The sequence below is a fragment of the Mus caroli genome, unplaced genomic scaffold, assembly GCF_978045245.1.
Source record: "Mus caroli unplaced genomic scaffold, Mus_caroli_1 scaffold_1, whole genome shotgun sequence".
NCBI classification, from domain to species: domain Eukaryota; kingdom Metazoa; phylum Chordata; class Mammalia; order Rodentia; family Muridae; genus Mus; species Mus caroli.
The window spans coordinates 12274718-12294969 of record NW_028227256.1 but is presented as its reverse complement, the minus strand read 5'-3'; the positions used below and the strand labels follow the sequence as shown (position 1 = coordinate 12294969).

The window sequence follows — 20252 nt, the reverse complement described above, 5'->3', positions numbered from 1 at the left end:
TTTATTTATTGTTATAAGCACATATCTCTATAAAGCAAGCTTAAATAGTCCTAGTGTATACTACAATAAACCATTATTAGTATCATTTACTTAGAGATAAAGGACTAGTTACTACTTCTAAACCTTAGAAATCAAATATATTCCCTTGTCTGAAAAATTGCTATGACGCTATCCTAGCATTAGCAAAAAATCTTAAAGAAGGAAAAATTATATATTTGAAATATGTTCTATGCTAGCTCTCTACCTCAAAATATACATCAATAATATTACGATCAAATAAATCATATTAAATTCAAGTCTTTTTTATTTACTTGATTAATTTTTCACAATTGGTTAAACTCTTCCTGGAACTTTTGGTATAATGATAACTAGTTCCTCTGTTGCTGAAAGCCTTTTGTAGAAAGTTATTTTTTAACTTTCACAATGTTCACTTAAATATAAGGTCTATTTTACTCACATTCAAAATCCATTCCATATTTTCAACAGGAGCTCAAATATGTAACTGAACACTTATCTCCAGGGAAAGTAACAGCAATCCCAACTGAGCCCCATGAATGACACACTGCTTCCTAAACACAGGACAATCAAGAGCAAACCAAGGACTCCCATCAGCCCCCCCAAAAAAAAGATAAAAGAAAAGAAAAGAAGAAACTACTGAGGTTGTCTATTTGCTGCACAGACATTTCCTCAATGTGTATGAAGGAAACACAGTTTTTCATATTTAAAGTGCCATCCTGCCCAGAAAGTAAAATGCTGTTGGAGTCAACTGGAAACCAATGCAGATAAACCAACCACCATCACACCATATTCATCAACTGTATCAGCTGCCTTCATTATTTATGCTGCACCTGATCCTGTAGAATCTTCACTACTGGTCAAAAAGCTCCTATGCTGTATTATACTTCCGTAGCCACTAGTGTTTACAAAGGGAAGAAATTTGGAAATAAAGATGTCATCAGAAAACCTCCTATGATGACATTTCATATCTACCTTCTCCATGTCATCATTCAGGAATGAACCATAAATGCAACTGTGCTTGCTCCTGCAGTCAAGGACAATTGATGTTTCATGTATTGCTCATACTGCAAGATATAATTGAATATGTGGCACGGAAATCTGTCTTTTGTTCACCCTTGAAGCTCTAGATAAAATTAGACAAACAGAATCATGCATTATAATCAAACATAAAAGTCAGTGACAGAAAACTAACTCAGATTTGGCTATATATGCAAGCACAATGAAAAAACCTGAATTTGCCTTCATTTTAAGAAACACCTCATAAACTCTGAGACATGGTAATATTCTGTGTGTGTGTGTGTGTGTGTGTGTCCGCGCATGCCCATGCCTTATACTGCTCCTGATTCCCTGCTCTAGCATATGCCCCCTCCATTTTCTGGACTATGTGCTCTTCTCTTTCTCTGCACTTCCACTGAATCAGGCCAGGAGTCACTTTTGCTACTTTTGCAGCACCTTTTTGACCAAAGATGATGATCATGTCCATGTCTACAAGACTCCCGGTTACAGCTTCTTCCACCATCACACCTTGTGGTACATCATGAAAATCAGAGCTCTCCTCTGTGATCCAGGTCTGTCCATACAGACAATATTTCCCACAGACTAACACCATTTTACGGCATCGCACAGGAAGAATGACTTCATCTGACAACCTATGAAGCTGAGAAGGACTTTCACATTACCTGTGAGGCCATGGTTTGTTCTGTTTTACCAAAGCAGTGAAGAAAATGACACTCACTGAGCCACACCCTTTCTAGCTACCCAGATGACTCAGCACCATGTGTTCATACCTTTGCAGCCACGGACGAGTTAGGTTTCTCCAGCAAGTCCCAAAGTTTCTTCCGTTTCTCAGGGCAGCACGTGTTATCAAACTCCTCACCCTCACGCTCACGCATGGTCTCCGCCTCCCTCCTCAGTTCTTCGTTCATCTGCTCTTTCTTCTGATGGTATCTGGCTTGGCAGCAGGACTCTAGGTAGATCTCATCGATGCCCCAATAATCAAGCTCTTGGCCAAAAGAGAGCGCACACATTTCCTCCATCATGTGGAGCTTCCCTGTCCGGTAGAAGTTTAGAATAGATGTAAAGGCTCCAGGATGTCGGTCGAAGAAATACTCATTCTCGTTAAGGTTGTAGTCATCGCACACCTCCAGGAGACTCTCGTGAGTGTTACAGTCGCGGAGCTTCCCCAGGCGTGTCCTGGGAAGCCTGTCCAGAGTTCTCCACAGGACTTCATGGTTAAGGCCCCCTACGTTGATCTTAACTCTCCGAGAGCATGTTTTGCTTCGGATAATGTCCACAGGTTCTGGAGGAAGAGAAAGTGTTGACCTGGATGTCTTTCTGTTCAAGCCAGGTGGTGCCTTTTCTGCCATTTTGAACTGGACAGAGCCACAGAGCTAGAGTCCTTAGAAAGGAAGTCACCTGAAGCAGGATTCCTCTGGAATAGGCATTGCCACATCAGCTGGAAAAAAGGCAAGAAAGTTTGGTTATTCACATTGCTCCCACAGGACTGCCTGTCACAACCAGGTAAGTTATTAATGGTCATTTATTTTGTAATTGCATACCTATGTTGTGAGTAAAAAGGCATTGAAATCGACATAATGAAGTTCATAGAGGAAGCTGTGTGTGAATTTGTATACATCTGTAAATTGAAAAGACCGATTATGTCACCTTAGTCCTCTTTCTGGAATTGCTGAAAAACTGCAGGTGCTGATGAAGGCCTCAAAGAGAAAGCCCTGGCCGAGTTATACTGCCTGTGCCTCCAACCTATCCAGTCAGGTCCTGTTCGGGTGGATGATCTTCCTCAGGGCCATACCTACCCCAGTTATCCAACCCAGACTCTGAGAGCACCTGAGCCTTGCATCTTCATGCAACTGCAGGGGCTGACCGACCATTTATATCTCCCAGAACCTGCTTACACATCTTCTGCAATTACGGAGACCCCAGAACCAAGGCACACAGCCAAATCCCTAGCTTTCCTTATATGTGTCACACCAATTGCCATTAAAATTGGCCCAACTTCTCATGTTGACCATCTGAAAACCACTCACCACATATAAAAATCCTCATTTAAATAATTGAGTGTATTCTTTGTTTTCCATAAGGCATCAAAGAGTCAGGAAAATTTATAAGTGAAGTTTTGGGGCTCATTCAGCCATGGGTACATGCTGTACACGTATATAGTATGTTAGTGTATGTTAGTAGTTTGCCTTCTCTTACTTTATATCTTTTTCATTGGGCACTATGTGTTTAGAACTGACATCTAGGGTTCTTCCCTTGTCGGTCTCTATTATCATCTGAAGCAACAGGAATTTTTGTGGTTCATATTTTCTGAGTGTTTTTGGCAGGAAACCACAGAGTTTCGAGCAGCCCACAGAATCCTTTTTAATGTTAAATGTCATGTTTCACAGTCAGTGGCTGGGACGGAAGTGATGGCCTTTTAGATCCCAAAAGTCCTTACGACTAGAACTTTCTTGTAATATGCATGGCAGTGCCTGCAAACCCTAGGATTCTCTACCTGTAAGTTAAATTTATTTCTCCATCTGCAGGTCAAGCGTCCTGTCAAATGAGTATACATTTGCCTTCTGAAGAAACAGCAGATAGATATAAGAATAGTAGTAGATAGAAGAAGCATTTTAGACATGAACAGCGAGAATATTTGAATTGGGAGTTTTTCAGATAGTTATAGGACTGTTTTAAGTACACACACACACAGCGCACACATAACACACACACATATACACACACACCTCCTTCATATCTGATTTTTTAAAAATGTCCATTTCACGAAGTGAAAAGGGACTATAATTATTGCTAGAGTTGTTTGGGTTTGAACTCCTCCTTTATAGAAAACAGAATAATATCTAATCCATAAGGGGTGGGTGGCATCACAGAAAGAGAATTAGACACTCTGTGTAAAGACCTCACTCCAAGAAATACATCTAAATAAAATAAAAACATTCACAGATCTTCCCGAGATTTCATTTTCCACCAGTAATGGAAAATGAATGATAAAAAAGCACATTCATATTTAAATAAATTCACATTTAAATAAATGCTAGGATATCTTTTGGCCTTCTAAGACCTAGGCTTATGGGTCTCATCCTTTTTTCTCTAATTGAACCTTCAAATTGAACCTTCAAATAATGTATGCACTGTGTTGACATTGTTATTTGTGTTCACATTTGGCATCTTACTGACACTGATATATATATATGGCAATTCCAATGGTGAACCTAGATGCTCCTCTACTGTCTGGATGCACCCTGCTAATACCACAACCCCCTCAGAGTCTGAGTACTTCACATGAACAACAGGCAGGGAGGCCAGGCTGCTTACAACTTGGATACTGTTTTACTTTGCTTCTCTGTTGCTGTGATAAAACATGAACCAAAAGCAACTTAGAGAAGAGGGGCTTATTTGGCTTATACTCCCACATCACAGACCATCACTGAGGGAATCCAGGCCAAGGACTTGAGCAGAAACCTGGAAGTAGGAACCGAAGCAAAGATCATGGAAGCATGCTGCTTACTAACTGAATGCATGAGTATACATTGCTCCTGTTCAGTTAGCTTCCTTTTATAACGTAGGACCACTTGCCGAGGGTGGCACTCTCTACCGTGGGGTAGGCCCTCCTCCAGCAATCAGTGATGAAGAAAATCCCCTGCAGGCTTGCCCATAGGCTAATCTGATGAAGACTATTGCTCAGCTGAGGTGCTCTCCTTCTGGGTATGTCCAATTCACCATGAACAGCCATCACAAATGCAAGCAAGCATAAAATGCATCTACATTTTTGGGATATCATGCCTTCTGCCTAAGATAAACAGTGCTTTAATTAATTACCCTATGTATGAGGTCTATGATAAAGAGAGAGAACTTCAACCTGAATCGGAGAGAAACATTTCCTACTTGTGGTCAAGGGTAGAGCGAGACCTGTCATCTTGTAACATGGTTACCAAGACTTGTAACATGGTTACCAAGATGCTGCAGCAACATCCCCAGTTTGATATCATTTGTCTTAAGTAGTTTCACTCCCATGACATACAGAATCTTCCTTTTCAAAGGGTATTTCGGTGAAAAGCAAAGAGAGGTCAGAAGGTTTAGATTTCAAAATGTCTTCTTCACTGATCAAGAATGTTCTATTATAAGAAATCCAGTGTTGATTACAGATCCCACAAAAAAAAAAAAAAAAAAGACAGACTGAAATCCAATGCCTTCCGTTCAAAGTGAAGAGAGCCGAGAGCAATGAGGGTGAGAGCCCTGTTGATTTGATTTCCTTAGGACTTAACATTGAATGATTTCATCATTCACCTTTGGCAGAATGTTCTGCTTATTTCCTAATAAACAAAGACATCAGTTCTTTAGTAGCTACAGAATAGTGAGCAGTGTTCAGAGAGTCAAAAAAGCTTTCAAGATAAGCCAATAATTCTGGTGAAGTGTCAGCCTTGACAACCAAACCTTGAAAATTCACTGACCCGTTGTGTCTATAAGCCTATGAATCTCCCCTCTTGCCTTTCCTCTTTGAATTTCCCCTCCCCATGTCTCCTCCACCCTACAAGTTATAGTCCTGCTTCTATTCCATCGCTCTCTTCCTAATATGTATGTCCACAATGTCATTCCATTCCAATAATCTGAGAAATAACTACAAAACCAGAGAATATTATTTTTTAAATTTATGCTACCTCCCAAAGTTGATTTTATAGCTTCTTTTAATATAACTGCGCCCCCCATGAAGATACCATGTCTTATTTGGAAAGAAGCAAAAATATACAAACCAAGCTGATATCATTTTCCAGGTGTTGGAGACTGAGCCTAGTCCTTGGTACTTACTGAGGTAAATACATGCCTTACTATTGAGTTACCACAGCCCCACCCTGATAATATTTCCTACTCTCTCTCCCTGACTAGCCAGCTGTCACGGTGGTTTCCAATCTACTCTCAGACTCCTGAATATAATCTCAAGCAGCCCTTTCTGCATCAGCCTCCAACACATGCTACTGTGACTGCCCCAAGTTGCTTTCCATGGAAGGGTGTCCAAGGGCCATAATACCCTCTTCTGCTTGGGCAGAGCTTTCTGCATTTGACCTGTCCGACTGCACTGTGGTTTCCTTGTCCACAGACAATGGCATTTCCTCATCTATGATTCTCTCACGTTCTATAACACTCACTTGCTCTTTTGCTGTGGCCCTTTCCATCCTCCCTTCAGTCTCCATGTTTACTTTAAACAGGAATAAACTCAGACTATCTCCAAATCAGTGAAGACTTTTTCTCCCACTTCAGCTTCCTAATAGAAGGAGGTTTGTATATTTCACGTTAAGAGCCTTTCAGCTTTTATCATGGCTTAGAGAAGACTACATTCTGAATATCATAAAAGATTCCTTCACTTTATTTAATATTTGGTTAATTTTCTATCCTGTAACATTGTATTTTTAACCTATGTTCTTTTCTGCTGTGTTAATTTTACTTCTAATAATGAATCTGTCAATTTCCTCGGGGTTAGGGATCATGTCTTGTCACTCCAGAGTTCATAAAATTTACATTTTTAATTTTTGTAATGAAAGAGGGCATACTACTGTGTTTTCTCACATATAATCTTATATGTGAAATTGTGTCGATCATAATAATTTTGCCCCATAAAAATTAATCAATCACATAATTCAACTTGTATATAAATCAAATATCAAATGTAATAATTCAATTCTTAAACTATAGGTGTTAAGTAACTGTAGAATTTAGGTATATAATATGTCACTATATTATGTAAATGTATGTACATTATTTATGTAATGTATTAATGTATTATGTAAATGACCAGTTACAAATGAGGGCATACACTAATGTCAGGTATGAAACTGCAGTGGGTATTTTCTTTTGGGAGTTGGTATTTTGTCCTGACTGAACTGACTGAATGTAAAGCCTGCAGCAGAGCAGTCGGCCAGCACAACCATACTCCGAGTCTCCTCACCAGTCTAAGAAGAGAGAGACTCTTTAAACAGTAAACAACAACAAACCCCAAAGCTTGCACAGCTGCACCCTGCTCCGAGCAGCAGTGTGGAATTATGCTGCCACCCGTCCAGGGCCAAAGCTGACAAAACACAACTTTCTGATCATGGCATCGTAATTACAGCTTCAGGCTCCAGGTTTGAGGAGGAGGTTTTCTTTTTTTCTTTTTTTCCCCCTGCAGACTCGAAAATACTAGCATTATGTCATACACTTGACACTTGCTTGGTGTAACCATGCAGGGTAAGTCACGTGTGTGGTTCTTCGAACACAAAGCAAGTGTCTCTAAAGGGTTCAGTGGTGCTTCCTTTCAGTTGTATGTGGCTGTTACACGATGATGCCCAGGTATGTGCAAACAAGTAGCTTTGAGACCTTTAAGTCTTGAAGATCCATATCTAGCTATGCAGTTGCTTCTTAAAATTTAATGTATGTATCAAAGAGCAGATTTTTGTAGTGTTTATTTTTTCCTATCTCAGAAAGCCACAAAGATTATCTCTGGTTGATATCTAGAGATAAAGACACAGTAACTGCTAGATGACAGTGAAATCATTAAAAAACAAAACAAAAACAAAAACAAAAAAACCCAACTCCCTGCTAAAATCTTTTAAAACAAAAAAAGTGAAAGAAACTTAAAATAACTAACAATTTAAAAATCCATGAAACTTCTTATGTCAAGACATTCTATGCAGAGCTCCTGGAACCTTTCAAGAATTCTAAGAAAATTGAGCAAACCAGTAATACTACTGAATTCCAAACTGCCTGGACCCTCTCTGCAAGTCGGGCTCCAGCAAGGACTGAGATGCTGCTGTGGTCTGAGCTCAGGGTTCCAACTCTCTTCTGCAAACAAAGGCCACTCATGTCGTATGACCCTTGGTTTTAGCACAACTATTTACTCTTCAGTTTAAAAAAAAAACCTAGAACTTTTATCCTTGGTACAAAAATGCTTTTTTTAGATGCACTCAAATAGATCCCAAAAGCTTTGCCTTCTGTGGTCACAGGATGCGCTGGGCCACAGGCAGAAGGGAAAGACAGGCATTAAAGAAGATGAAATATGAGCGTTTTTCAATAACACAGACGTCCCCAAATCTCTAAATAAGCTATTTTATTTAGACACCATTTTCTTCACTAGAATACAAAAGTATTTAAAGAATTAGACCACTTATGTGTGTGTTTGCTATATTTAGAGCATAAAGGCTCTAGACTTACTTTCAGACCAATGGTCTTTTTAGTGCTTCTTTAAAAAATATTTCTTTTATTTTTTGAGAGTATAAAGTAATTACATCATTCCCCCTTTCCTTTCTTAGCCCTGAACCTTCCCATTTTCACTTCTTTGTTCTCTTTCAAATCACTGCCATCTTGTTTTTTTTTTCATAATTGTTTATATATGCCATAAAGAGCAACCTTCAAAGAGGTACATGGCCATTCAAGTAGAGTTTAGTAGTATGATGGAGCGCATGCCTTTATGCTGGAACCTGATTATGTTATTTCAAATGTATCTTTTTATAAAAGTCTTCCCAGAGTCATGATGGAGTAAAGGGGGGAAAAAAAAAAACAAGGATGAGAGAGGGTGAGAAAAACAGAAAATAACTAACAGAGATGCTCAGAGCCCTGGAAGGTATGGCAAGCAATGAGCCTCACAAATCTTTTGAAAGCAAAATCACAAGCTACAGTTACTACCTGGGGTTCTGTCTGGATGGTACAGTCTGCTCCTTGGATGATTGGGTTACATTCCATACTCCATTTGGATGTTTGGCATAAAGCAAAGTTACCCTCCATGAAACCAAATTTTAAAATATTTATGAAATTTGGATAGAATTTGAACATGATGTTAGACTCCTTCTAATAGTTTCAAATCACATAATGATGAATTTAAAACTTTCAGGAATATGATTTTGCACAAATAAAATTTCTCAGTTGGGCCCTGTTATTAGTAAACATACAATATGTTCCTTTCCATACTTTCCAGAGTCCAGCACATAACATGGACTTTTAACTCTTTTAAGGCCCAAGTAACTATCTTTTTCTGATTTTTTAAGAGTGTGCGTGTGTGTGTGTGTGTGTGTGTGTGTGTGTGTTTCTGTGGGTGTATGATTTCTGTGGGTGTATGTATGTGTCTGTGTGGACCACTGGAGCCAGAGTGTGTCAGATTCCCTGGGGCTATAATTACAGCATGTTGTGAGTCATCTACATGGAGTGCTGGGGACTGAACTCAGGTCTTTTAGAAGAGCAGTGAGTTCTCTTCAGCAAGAAGCCTTCTCGCTATCCCTTCAAACACAAACATTACAACATGCTTCAATACACTTTAATACATGCCTGTGTTTGGACATTACAACATGCTTTAGTACATGCCTGTGTTTGGAGACTAGAATGAAGAGTATGGCAGAAGAGAACTTGGAAATGCTCCCTTTATTTAAAGTTTTACCTCTGAGCTCTAGTAAGGTCATATGACTAAGGTGACATGATTTGGCCCCTATGGCGTTGAACTAGAACCCAGACCTGTACTTGCTGAGACAAGTCTCTGCCGATCACAGGCTTCCATGCTTTGCTGTTGAAACCATTAGTGAGAGTTTTGAAGAGCTACTCTCATGTCAAAATATTGAAGCAAGAAACTCCAACCTGCATTTTATTTATTGTTCTTTTAAAAGAAGGGCAATGGCTGTAGCCAGAGAGGGGAATACCTCACAGAATCTATTTCCTCTGCTTCTCAGTCCAGTCCCTATGATGACCACCTTCTTCTGTTCGGAACCTCTCCAAATGACTCTGCCTACTTCAGACGTAGCCCTCAGCAGCTTGGGGTCCTTTCTTGTCAAAGGTGCTTCTCAGGGTTCCAAGCTCTCAGAATAAAGGCACAAAGTCCACAACACCCAACTCAACTTGGCTCTCTGTTTCTCCCACACATCTTTCAACCTGTTGACCTCTCTCAAAGCCCTGGAATCTTCTTTCATTTATGTTTTCATGCTGTGTTAGTCAGGGTTTGTATTCCTGTACAAACATCATGACCTAAAAGCAAGTTGAGAAGGAAGGGGTTTATTCAGCTTACACTTCCACATTGCTATTCATCACCAAAGGAAGTCAGTACTAGAACTCACACAGCACAGGAACTTGGAGGCAGGAGCTGAAGCAGGGAGGGGTGCTGCTTATTAAATTGCCTCCCCTGGCTTGCTCAGCTTGCTTTCTTATAGAACGCAGGACTACCATCCCAGGAATGGGACCACCCACAATGGGCTGAGTCCTCACCAATTAATCACTAATTGAGAAAATGCCTTACATTTTCTCGATGATCTCAACGGAGGCTCTTTTCTCTGTGATAACTTCAGTTTATGTCAAGTTGACACACAAAACCAGCCGGCATTCATGCTATTCTTTCCCCACCATAAAAACATCTATACAGCACTTCCCCCCTCTTCTTTCCTCGATGTATCAACTTACCTCTGACATTCTAGGTCCCTCTGGCCGCCTTAACTGTATACAACAGTTCTCCCATTTTAAGCCTTCTTAGAGCCAGGTATCTTTAGTCTATATCAACAGTGGTTATCACATTAAGTTTTGTATTTAGTTATCTTAAAAGTCATTTTCTGAGTAGTGCTCCATTGTGTAAATATACCACATTTTCTGTATCCATTCCTCTGTTGAGGAGTACTGCTCAGCTATTTAAAACAACAAATTTATGATATTCTTAGGTAAATGGATGGATCTGGAGGATATCATCCTGAGTGAGGTAACCCAATCACAAAAGAACATACATGATATGAACTCATTGATAAGTGGATATTAGCCCAGAAACTTAGAATACCCAAAATACAATTTTCAAAATACATGAACCTCAAGAAGAAGGAAGACCAAAGTGTGGATACTTCGTTCCTTCTTAAAATGGGGAACAAAATACCCATGGAAGAAGTTACAGAGACAAAGTTCAGAGCTGAGACTGAAGGAAGGACCATCCAGAGACTGACCCACCTGGCAATCCATCCCATAAACAACCACCAAACCCAGACACTATTGCATATGCCAGCAAGATTTTGCTGACAGGACCCTGATAAATCTGTCTCCTGTGAGGCTCTTGTCAGTGCCTGGCAAATACAGAAGTGGATTCTCACAGTCATCTATTGGATGGAACACAGGGTTCCCTATGAAGGAGCTAGAGAAAGTACCCAAGGAGCTGAACAGGTCTGCAACCCTATAGGAGCAACAACAATATGAACTAACCAGTACCCCCAGAGCTTGTGTCTCTAGCTTCATATGTAGCAGAGGATGGCCTAGTTGGTCATCAATGGGAGGAGAGGCCCTTGGTCTTGCAAAGATTATATGCCCCTGTATAGGGGAATGCCAAGGCCAAGAAGTGGGGGTGGGTAGGTTGTGAGCAGGGGGAGGAGGGAGGGTATAGGGGATTTTCGGAGAGGAAACTAGGGAAGGGGAGAGCATATGAAATGTAAATGAAGAAAACATCTAATTAAAAAAAATAATTTAGTGACCTACGAGGGTTCACATTCACAATAAAAAAAGTCATTTTCTTTCATTTCAGATACCTTATAGTATCTGTCATTTCTCCAATCCAGTATGACTTCCTGCATACATTTTTCTTTTGCAATTCTCTTTCTGGCAAACCCTTACAAGATATCAAAGCAACAGCCCCTGGCTCAGTGAGGTATTAGTTTGCTTTATCTATTCTGATGCTTTTCTTGTATCCTTCTGAATATCATTTAGAGTCCTTTCTTCTTCAACTGTGGGCAAATATTTATGAGGAACCACTCTGCTTAAGACTACTGGTTACATCATGGAACTTAAATCCAGTGATGGTAGACAGGCATGATACAATGATACAACAGCAGCAAACAACAACAACAACAACAACAACAACAACAACAGAGCTAACAATGGACTAATATTGTGCCTCCACACTCTCTTAAGAAAACAGTAAAGTCATAGTCAGAAGTCAGGCAGATTGCCTCCCTTCCTCCCTATTTCTCCTCCTGTCTCTCTATCTCTCCCTCCCTCCCTCCCTCCCTCCCTCCCTCCCTCCCACCTTCCTCTCCTTCCTTCCTTCCTTCCTTCCTTCCTTCCTTCCTTCCTTCCTTCCTTCCTTCCTTCCTTCCTTCCTTCCTTCCTCCTTGACTTCCTCCTTCCCTTCTGTCCTTCCCTTTCTCCCTCTTCCATCTCCCTCTCTCTTTTCTTTCTTCCCCTTCTCTTCTTCCCTCTCCACCTGATCCTCCTCTGGTTTGCCTTGAGCCCTCTTTTTTTGTCTTTCTGATTGAAAGTTGATATGTCCCTGACTCTACTATGGAAGAAAAATCATATTAATGGACAGCATTTAAACATCAGAATGCTTGGTGGTATTATTATTATCTTCTTCTTCTTCTTTCTTCTTCTTCTTCTTCTTCTTCTTCTTCTTCTTCTTCTTCTTCTTCTTCTTCTTCTTCTTCTTCTCCTTCCTCCTCCTCCTCCCCCTTCTCCCCCTTCTCCTCCTTCTCCTCCTTTTCCTCTTCCTCCTCCTTCTTTTTCATCATCAGTTAGTAAAGGGATGAGGTCCTTGAAGTATAGACACTACTTTGTCTCTGTCCCTTGTGAATAGTATTTTCAGTCCATTCTCATCATCAGGACAGATCATTAAGCATTATTTTTAAGCACTGTCTGTATATGGTAGTGTTTACATATTCCTTTCCGTATCCCTGCCTGCTGTCTTAACTGCCAGGTGTCTCTGTTGTAAAAAAGATAGGGTTTGTCAATAATGACAAACAGTTAATTGAAAGGATAGAAGGCAGATGGACAGGATGACCTCCTCACACTTATGAACCTTGGAGTGTTAATTCCTGCCAGCAATAACAATTTAGTATGACATAAGAAAATATAGAAACAATTGAGAATTAGAAAATGAACCTGATAAGTCCCATCAACGGTTTCTAGACTTTTCCTTCCATAGTCTAGACTTTCTAGACGTGAAAATTAGGGACCACAGATGAACTGATTGAAGCCCTGAGTTCATCTGATCTGTACCAGATGATACAGTCTTGAAATAAATAATTTCAAAAGCAAGAACAGTAGAAGAGGGAATTGTCTACACCTAGGGAAATTGCTCAAAAAATTGAGAGGAGGCACGTGGTTACTCGGGGATGTTCTTTCTGCTTGCAACGCGTATGTGCTATGATGCATTTCCCCATTATTTCTCCTCAAGGAAAGTCTGGTATACTAGATTTGGTGATGACAAAACCTTAAAGCATGCCTGTGTCTTCTCAGAAAACCTCATGCACTGAGGCTCACAACATGAGAGCATGAGAGTGTAAAATAGATATGGCAATGAGATTCAGAGACTTAATTTGGATTTGATTTCAGCTTAAGATTTCAATGTCCATAAGGAAAATTTACATTTCCTAGAAGGTGGGATGTTCTTGGAGCTGTATCTGAAACAGAGCCCAAGTTATGATTTCATTTGATGTGTGAACTTTGCTAATAATTATCAGTATTGTCATCTCCCAAATACTCTGTGCTCATCCTGTGCAGCCCCGGGCTCATTCCACTTAATTCTGACGGCGAGGTGTCTTCTCTATTTTTAGCCTGGGTTGGGATGAGTATTAGTATTGTTTGCTAACAGATTGACTTTCAGAAAGACAAACTTCCTATACGAAATGACACAAATGGAAAATGTTGGTTGCAGATTTCTCCCATGCCCAGCATTATCTGAATCCAGTGTTCATTTTCCAAACTTATAGGATGTTGAGGAATTTCTCTGAAACGTAGAAATCCAGATAGTATCTGTGTGTGTGTGTGTGTGCGTGTGCGTGTGTGTGTGTATGTGACTCTATGTGTGTCTCTGTGTGTGTATGTGTACCTGTGTTTATGCATCTCTGTGTGTGTCTATGTATCTTGTGTATTTACATTTCTCTGTGTGTGTCTATGTATTTATATATCTCTGTATGTGTTTTTGTGTGTGTGTCTGTGTGTTCTGTGTTACTCTTTACACATAGATACACACACATAATATATATATATAATATATATATTATGTGTGTGTATTATTTTCCTCAAAAGTAAAATGAAAAAGATAGTCTTACTCTAATGAATCTGGGGAATTGAAATATTTCCAAAGAGGGTTCTGGAAAGATTTTAAGTTGGGACTGCCCTGCCACAGTGGAAAAGTTTCTACTGAAAGTAAAAACACACCATATTTTAATAAAATATATTAAATAATAGAATTAAATGTATTGGTTTATTAAATAATTAAATATATTAACAATATATTATTGAAATACATTTTACTTAATAAATACATGTATTTAATACTAATTAATAAAATATTTTTATTTAAAATATTTTTACTATAAAAATTATATAAGTGAAATATATTTAATAATATGTTATTAATATATGTACCAATTTAATTGTTTAATAAATCAATATATTAATAATATATTATTTAACATATTCTATTAAAATATGGTGTTTTTTATTTTCAGTAGAAATTATTCCACTGTGGCAGACCCAACTTAAAACCTTACCAGATTCCTCTTGGGGAATTTGTCAACTCCCCAGCTTCCTCAGAATAAGAATAGCTAAGTATATCTTTGTCATTTAAGTATAGGTTTATTTTTGAGGAGTGATTTCTAATATTGAAAAAGCATTATAAAATATATCTGATAAATGAATGGGTGGTGGGGCTTGGCCCAGCCTCCACCTTATATTTTGTGACAAGGTCTCTCATTGATCCTGGGGGCTGCTGTTACAGCTGGCCAGAGCCCCGTGTGCTTTGCTGTCACAATGCCACATTTTGATAATAAGGTGTGCACCCACTCTCCCCAGCATCAATCTTAATATTCCATTCCTATGCTCAAGGCATATCTGAAAATTTGTTCTGTTAATGTTAAAGTGTTTAGAAAGTCAAAGAACTTAGACCTGAAACGAGAGTGGGTTTAAATCATCCCCACAAAGCTATTCAGACTGAGGGTCAGAAACCAAGGCTCCCAAACCTACTCCATTCACTTAGACCTTGTAATCTCTTAGTTCACAAATAAATATAAACAGTGAGTTAGAAAAATTGTAAAACAGGAATAGAGTGACTAATTCATACACAGCTGAACCTACAAACATGCTGAGCTAGCTGATCTTGGCTTCAACATGCTTCAATTGTCTCTACTTTTTCAGTGATAAACTGGGAAAGGAACATGAAATATAAATAAAAAATGCTGGTTTTGATCCATCACTCCCTTCTCATTTCCATTCTTCCTCCTGAAGCAGTGTGTTACTCAGCTTTTACTGTTCATTATATCCACAGAAGATAACCTGGGCGAAGTCACTGTTGCTGTCAAGAATCCAGTGGCCCACTGCATAGAGCAATATCTGTGCTTCTGGCATGTGCTACACAAGTGCAGATGATATTGTGGACTTAACACACTGAAGTTGGCTGCAAGTTCTCGCTTTAATTTAAGCACATTGCTCCAGGGGAAGAGGCGTAATAAAATCCCAGGTACTTTTTCCATTCAGAGCTTTATTTATGGCAGCCAAAACATTAGCTGCTGCTTGGTTTTTAAATTCTTTGAGGCATTGTTCATTAGTTAATTTGTTCAACAGATATTAATTGAGTATCTACTACCTATTAAGCATTACCTTCTTAATGTTGTGAAAGTCTAGCAAGAAAACAGGTACTTAGACTAAAGAGTAGAAAGAGGCTCTCGCTGTAGTCCTGTACCGTAGCTGCTAGCATAGGACTGCACATCATTTATGATGCTCAAAGCTTAGTGTTTCACTGCTCGGCTCCGGACTCAAGCCAGAGAGGTGAGTTCAAGAAGTGGATTTTTACTAGCTTTCTCTGTGCACTCCTTCCATAAAGCCTAATGAAAATTCCCTCCTTGGATTTAGAAAAAGCCAGGATTCCAAATTTAAAGTGATTTATCTCAAAAGTAAATTAATATTTAATGATGTTCTGATTAATAATCATGATTTTATGAACTGGAGAGATTCAGTATGAAAGCCCCTGGACCCATCTTTTTTTCCAGAACCTTTCAGGCTGAGCATGAAAGGATCAAGATAGAATTCCTTTTTAGATGTTACCTTAGCATCATAGTTCATAATCTCCCTTCTAGACATCACACTCTTCTTCTAGTGTCATGTCAGGAGAATGTTAGTGTACATAAAAGGAGTAGGAAAAGAATTCAAGAGCCTGACCCAGGGGTGCTTTTAAAGCCTCCAAATGCATGTGTACGTGTGTGTGTGTGTGAACCAAATAACCAAATAGTTTGCATGTTGTTGTTGTTGTTGTTCTCTTTGCTACTGGACTAAACTGATAAACGTGTTTTATAAATAAGCACAGGAGAAAAGAAATCAATATGACAAAGAAAGGGATCCTGTTAGAGGACACAGTGACGTACTTGTGTAACTTTAGAACTTAGGAAGTGTGAATAGAAGAGAGGAGGAGAAGGAACCACCCCTCCTCCAACAAACACAACCTGGTCAGAACATCTGGGCTTGAGAAAACATTCAGGGTCACAGGAGTCAGATACTTAAAAAGAAAACACCCTGCATTTGTATCTACATTTTGTGCATGTTACAGAGTGAAGGAAATGCCAGCAAAACAGCAATTTCTACGGTTAGAAACAAGAACCATTGCATGGAGGTCCCTTCCATAGGAGGTAGCTTGGAGATCATCTGAGCCAAAACAGGCACTGGGTTCCAGAAATGGCTGCCACATCCAAGTGCAGTAAAAGAAGGCCAGGATTGTTAGTAAATAACACTGCATTTGAAACTTAAGTTTCCTAATTAATTTATGCTAATAATAGTCTAGGCATGCATATTCTAGCATGGTCACTAGTCACTAGAGCTCCTTAAATTTAGATAAGATTTAGGTTTCACTTTTTAGTGTCAGAAGTCACAATTCAGATAATTCATAGCTGGTGTGGCAGATGGTCACCATACTGTAAAGCACAGACGTAGAACCTTCCCATCCTCTCATAGAGATCTACTGCAAACCTCCCTCTGTAGCTTTGATGTTAAGCTCTGTTCTTAATGCAGACATAAGCTTTGTCCTTTAAACAAGTCTGAACCACCAACCAAAGAACAAACATGGGCTGGAACCAGACCTCCCTACACATATGTAGCAGATGTGCATCTTGGTTTTCATGTGGGCCCTGAACAACTGTGGAGTTGGGGCTGTCCCAAAAGTCGGTGCCTGTTTGTGGGATATGTTCTACTAGCTGGGCTGCCTTGTCTGGCCTCAGTGGGAGAGGATGTGCCTAGCCTCACAGAGACTTGAACTGCTAGGGTACAGGGATACTCAGGAGAAGTGGGTGGGGAAAGGATTGTGGGATGGGGTGACCAAGAGAGGGTGGTGAGTGGAGTTGTCATGGAAGCACTAAGCTTGGGTCCATCTGTATTTGTATTCATATTTATTGCCCATCTTCATTTTCAAGTGTGCTAGGCCCTGGGCCCCCAATCACACTCTAGGGCCTTGTAGGTTCTTGGAACACATGTCCTTGGTAAGAAGTGTGTAAAGAGTACATGAGTGTCAGACTGCAGAGCTCTGACTTGGTAGTTTAACTTTAGGAAAAGAAAGAAAAGGCAAAAAGAATCTTAGAAAGACATGCTTACATTTCATATTCATAAAATATACAAAGTACTGAATAAGGTAAGAAAAGCAAGAGTCCCTGTGGGTAAGCTATAGAGGAAGTCCAAGAAAGTCGGGTTGATCACATTGTGATGGCAAAGGAAATGGAGTTTTCTACTGAATCCCTTAGAGAGTGCCAGATTGGTTTTTCTGATAAAGGAAACTAGGTGGAGCCTGAAACCTACTCAAGAGACGTTTCTTCTAAACATTAGGCTCCTATAAAGCAGAGCATTCTGAATCATGGCCATTTTTATCCTTTATGTCTAACCTCCCCCCTCCAGCACTGGCTGTTCTGATACCCTCCTCCCATTCAACAGGACACCCTACCATACTCTGCTCGTGCAGTGTCTGACATGGAAGATTGCCATGTGTCCTTTGTCCCACCTTTCCAAGATGTCACATAATCCATGTCTTTCTTAGCCCCTTTATAGGACATGCTCATATTGGCTGTTAAAATAGGAGGAGATGATGTACCAAGACATAGACAGCTAAGTCCGAGGATCCAATCTGGAAAATGATGGTGGCATGGTGCCTCAGCTCTCCCAGTGCAGCACACTGCAGCCCACATTCAGCCCACCTTTCCTACCAAAGCAGTTTATGACCCAGAGAAGCATCAATGGTTTGGACATAGCTCAGGATCACTACAATCAGCAGGAAAAGAGGACTGGAGTACCCATGCTTGCTTTTAGGTGGACAGGAACCCCATGAGGGTAAAAACTCAGTTTGTTTAACCCTGTGACCTAGCAGAGTGCTTCCTATCTGAAAAGTGACTAATAAATATTTGCTGAGCTCAAGTTTCTTAAAAGCTGCCTATAATTTTAAATGAGAGGCTACAAGAAACAATAAGAATTGCTTCTTTGTTTCAGAAAAAAAGAGCCCACAGTAGATTGTTCTATTAGAACCAAGTGTCCTTGAGAAAGTGAGACAAACAGGAGTTAAATTGTTCTGCATAATAAACTACCTCTGACTTTTGGATTCATCCACTGGCACCTTGACAAAGGACAGTGGTACAGCTCTAGATGGAGAGGAGGAAGGATCTGGAGGAAGGGAGAGACAGCAAATGGCTGGTGTCTGGGCTCCAGTGAAATACAAGCCTGTAGAAAAGCCCTTGTGGTGAGACATGCTACAATACATTGCAGGAGCAATGACATCTAATATTTAATTAGAATTAGTTTCTTGTCTATGAGATAATTACCATCCTTTATCCCAAAGCACCCAGCCAGACTCTGCTACACACCAGTCTTATAATAGTGAGACTTTAGAGAATGAAGGAAGATGTGTCCCATAGGAACATGTCCCAGAGGTCTGGGAAGAGAGCCAAAAAGAAGACAGGAGTATTTGGTGTGCCACCCAAAGCATGGGTTAACTACTTATTGACCTTACTTCTCACAGATTTCCCCCTAATTCATTTTGAAGGAAGATAATGCACAGCCTGGATGGCTATGTGTCTATCTCACTTTATGCATTGCCTTCATTTCAGAGACTTGTCACTAAGAAGCTCTTATTGAGCCAAGGATTTAGTTTTCAGCCCCCACCCACCTAAGTTGGGGTTGTTTTAAAAATATTCATTAGTGGTGTAGCCTCCCAAATGTCTTGAATTTAAGTCAAGGAATTTAAGAAGTTGTTGAGACTGATTGGCTATCTCTCATCTATCTATTTATCATCTATTACTATCTATCTACCTATCTATCTACCTATCTACCTATCTATCTATCTATCTATCTATCTATCTATCTATCTATCTATCTATCTATCTATCTATCTATCATTTTATCTATCCATCTATCTTCCTATCTACCTATTGCTATCCCTGATTCTATCTCTGATGACACTCTTATTCTTTAATCTTTCCTTCTCTTCTCCTCATTCTCTGCCTTTAACTTTTAGAAAAATATATGTCATGTTAAATAGCTACATTCAGTGTTATTCGTGGCCATTATCATTAGTCTACCTTAATCTGAAATTGAAACTGGTCCCATGACTGGAGGTACTGACTTTACCAAAATCTAAATATTATGACACTGGCAATCAGAGAGGAAATGAATGCAGAACTCCATACCCTGTGGCCTCTGCTTTGTTCTAGCAAAACTGTAGAAACTCCAAGGCCCACCTATAACTCCTCAGGAGATGATTAGAAGTTAGTATACAATGGTTGCTCCTTACGTGCAATAGCCTTGGCAAGGAATTGGCATTTTTTTTTGTTTTGTTTTTTTTGTTTTTTTAACAGAGACAGGTGGTATAGCCAAAGTCTAGAAAGTAAGACCTTACAATCTGGAACAGCTCACTATATCAGGGATTCGAAAGAAGAGTAACAGCCTACAGGGAGTTTTGGATAACAGATACTCACTAGTTCGTCCCAAATGTACAAAGTAACAAGAGCCTGTCAGTAAACATCTGATTCATGAAGTTCCCTGACAACCCAATCCCATTTTGTTGAGGGTTCCAAAAGTAGCTGTGCTAGCTAGTTTTATGCCAACTTGACACAAGCTAGAGCCACAGAAGAGGAGGGAATCTCACTTGAGAAAATGCCTCCATAAGATTGGGCTGTTAGCATACCTGTAGGACAATTGCTTAGTTAGTGATTGATTGGGAGGGGCAGCCAGATATAAATGGGACCACCTTTGGGCTTGTGGTCCTGGGTTCTAATAAAAAA

The 20252-nt window shown here is 39.7% G+C and overlaps 1 protein-coding gene across 1 annotated transcript in view; it reads right to left on the bottom strand.

Moving 5' to 3' along the window:
* Nucleotides 1-20252, bottom strand: part of Kcnb2 (potassium voltage-gated channel subfamily B member 2) — a 423142-nt gene that overhangs the window by 395001 nt on the left and 7889 nt on the right. The window contains exon 2 of the mRNA XM_021165716.3: nt 1806-2473. Coding sequence (XP_021021375.1) covers nt 1806-2384 — 579 coding nt within the window. The 5' untranslated portion in view covers nt 2385-2473. The remainder of the gene's footprint in view (nt 1-1805; nt 2474-20252) is intronic.